This window comes from Gossypium raimondii, chromosome 10, assembly GCF_025698545.1.
Source record: "Gossypium raimondii isolate GPD5lz chromosome 10, ASM2569854v1, whole genome shotgun sequence".
NCBI lineage: Eukaryota > Viridiplantae > Streptophyta > Magnoliopsida > Malvales > Malvaceae > Gossypium > Gossypium raimondii.
The window spans coordinates 59,696,211-59,699,468 of record NC_068574.1 but is presented as its reverse complement, the minus strand read 5'-3'; the positions used below and the strand labels follow the sequence as shown (position 1 = coordinate 59,699,468).

General features: G+C 31.9%; 1 protein-coding gene across 1 annotated transcript; it reads left to right on the top strand.

The window, feature by feature from the left end:
* Nucleotides 1–222: 222 nt before the first annotated feature.
* Nucleotides 223–1,355, top strand: LOC105775085 (ras-related protein Rab2BV). The gene is made up of 2 exons (XM_012597623.2): nt 223–387; nt 876–1,355. The coding sequence occupies exons 1-2, from the start codon at nt 223–225 to the stop codon at nt 1,353–1,355; spliced, it is 645 nt and encodes a 214-aa protein (XP_012453077.1).
* Nucleotides 1,356–3,258: the final 1,903 nt, after the last annotated feature.

Here is a 3,258-nt window from a genome sequence, read left to right as displayed (position 1 = left end):
TTTGATCCCATTGAAAGACCGTTTTAAGTGGCTTTTTGTACGTTAATTCTGTTTTCTCTCTTTGGCTATGGAAAGCAATGCCTTTCTTCACTAAAACAAAATCACCAAATTTAATGATTTTTGTGTAATAATTGTTAATCAAACGAGTTTGGGTTTTTCATTTTTTTTTTATCTTTTCTTTTTGTTGAATCTATCAATTTTTAAAAGGTGATTAAATTGTAAATGGCATATAAAGTGGATCATGAATACGATTATCTATTTAAGATTGTATTGATCGGAGATTCAGGCGTCGGAAAATCTAACATTCTTTCGAGATTTACAAGAAATGAGTTTTGCTTGGAATCTAAATCTACCATCGGTGTTGAATTTGCAACAAGAACTCTTCAGGTTGCCTTTATATCTATCTATCTATCTATCTAGCTAAATGTTCGATTTTGTTGCATATTGTTCCATTGATTGTTGCTGAAAATTGTTGCTTATTTAGATACAAAGTTTGTGAATCAAGTGGTTTGAACCTATGTTATTCGATCTCGGGTATAAGATTCGAATTTGACAGGTATCCAAATATGGAAATGGTTAGATTTATTATTAAATTATGATTTTGGTCTCTTAATTATGCTTAAATTTAATATTTAGTCATTATATTTTAATTTGATATAATTTGATTCCTCTAACTTTATAATGTCATAAGTTAGTCTAACGAGTTAATAGTGTTAACTATTCTAGTTGAAATACTAAAGTCGAAAAACGGGTATAGTTGGACCCAATTGGAATCAAGTAATTTCAATTAAGAAAAATAAAGAGTTCGAACAACCTTGGAATTTGTCATTAGTATATTTTCTAGTTATGTTTAGGAACTGTTTCTTTCATATCAGGTAGAAGGGAAGACAGTTAAGGCACAAATATGGGACACAGCAGGCCAAGAACGGTACCGAGCCATTACAAGTGCTTACTATAGAGGTGCCGTTGGGGCACTTCTAGTTTACGACATAACCAAAAGGCAAACCTTCGACAATGTCCTAAGATGGTTACGTGAACTAAGAGACCATGCCGATTCGAACATCGTCATCATGATGGCCGGTAACAAATCCGATTTAAACCATCTCCGAGCTGTCTCACAAGAAGATGCTCAAGGCTTAGCTGAAAGAGAAGGGCTTGCATTCCTCGAGACATCAGCATTAGAAGCAATCAACATCGAGAAAGCATTTCAGACAATTTTGTTGGATATTTATCAAATTATAAGCAAAAAGGCATTGGCAGCACAACAAGCAGCTTCTAGTGTTCCTCAAGGGACAACTATTAATGTTAACAATATGTCGGACAGTGGAACTAAAGGAGCTTGTTGTTCTTCTTAAAAGATACCCTTTTCTTGCAAGTACATAAAGATATGTAAGGGGAAAAAAATTGTTGCATTGCCATACAATTTTGTTGACCCTTTTGAACATACATGAAAACCCTTTTTGAATATATATGTATATGTATGTATGCATGCATGCATGCATGTATATATTCATGTCAAGGCAATGTAAGATGAAAACATGAGGGTCTCATGATTTGATTTGGGATATTGATTGAAGGGTACCAAATATTTTTTAGTTTAGGCCAAAAAAAAAAAAAAGGAGATGCAGAAGAGGTGTTGTAAGGTGTTATCAGCACTTTGATTCTGTTTTCCTTTTTCAATAAAATTTTGGTGTTAATTATTGGCTTTATTAGTAAATTTTAGCTCTGAATTATTATTTTTTCGATTTCACTTAAACTATCAATTTTATTCTTATTTACTTTAAAAATAATAATATCGATGAATAAAAACGTAACACCTAACACATTTTTTATTAGATGTATACTTTTTTAATAAAATGAGACATAATGGTTTATTTGTGACTTTTGACTTAAAAACTTTAAGTGCTATAATTAAGGGGCTAATTTAATAATAAAGCTTTAATTTTAATCATGTTGTAAATTTAAAATAAATATATTTTTGGTACCTAAATTTATAGTTTCAATGTTTAAATTGGTACTTAAGGTTGGTTTTCATCACCTATTTTAATCCGTTTTTTGTAACTATATTGAAATTGGATGATGTGAATCAAGCAGGTTGTTATACATGGCAAATATATTATCCCTGAATAACGAAAAGAAATAGTATAAGGGAGTAGGGTCAAATTCTCAGGGATTGGATCACCACAGTTCCTTGTTTCTCAAAATTCCAAGCACAGTCGTGCCCAAGAAAAATAGCTGACCTGAGAAAAAAATAAAATAAAACAAAATTAAAAATGTGGATGAGTCAAAATTAAATAGATGGAAACTGTAATTGTTATAATAAGCCAGTTATAGTGAAAGAGGATGCCTACGACCACCAGCTCCACTTAGGTTTTAGCCTTACGATTTAGAGGAACCTGACTCTAGTCAACCGTCATTTTTATAGGACCGTCTTACACTAAATCATCGTTTCTCAATAGCTAATGTCACACCATTTCGTCTCTTGGGCTCCACAACCTCTGACACAGTAAGTTAGCAAACCGACTGTGCAACCTTCCCAAAACATGCAAAGCGGTAATCTTTGCACAAAATGAAAAGATTACTTTTGGAAGGACATGGACGGAAGTGTCAATCCCGTAATGCGGAGAAATGATGAATACTCGTTGAGAAGGGCTAAGTGCAAGCTCTAAGCCTTATGAACTCTTTTTGAGGAATCTTGATAACATTCGGCTAGATGAGTTTTGTTGTTCATGCTTTTTGGGGAAAAAAACACAAGTTTAATGGAATGAAATTTTATTGGAAATGCAAAAAAAAAACAAAAGGCTAAGAGCCTTAGGGGAAGGAGTTTTTTTTACAGAAATGATGAGTAAATATTTATGTCACTCCATCCCTTATTTATAGTACATAAAAAACCTAGTTTGTTCCTATTTAACCTCTAGATTATAATGTTTAAAAGATATAATTTGAAATTAAATTTAAACAATATCATAATAATCCTAACAATAATCCTAAAAATAAAATTCAAATTTAAATAAAGTCTAATGTTCATAAATCTCTTCTTTGAATTTTTGCCCCAAGTCTTCCACACTTTGTATTTTCGGCACCACTTATTCCCTATTTCGCATGCTGACCCGTTTTGTCTTTAAATTCATGCCTTTTACCCTCAAATTTCTTTTAACCTTCAATTTAGTCCCTACAAGATAAAAAAACCATAAACAACCCAAATTAGTAGGATCATACTCAAAATATATATGTAATTAACACATAAAAGTATGTCAT

Excerpts from the sequence above, each read along its gene's own strand:
- LOC105775085 (XM_012597623.2), top strand. The coding sequence starts at position 223 with ATGGCATATAAAGTGGATCATGAATACGATTATCTATTTAAGATTGTA. Across the intron at positions 388-875 it reads TTGCAACAAGAACTCTTCAG|GTAGAAGGGAAGACAGTTAA; the intron begins GTTGCCTTTATA and ends CTTTCATATCAG.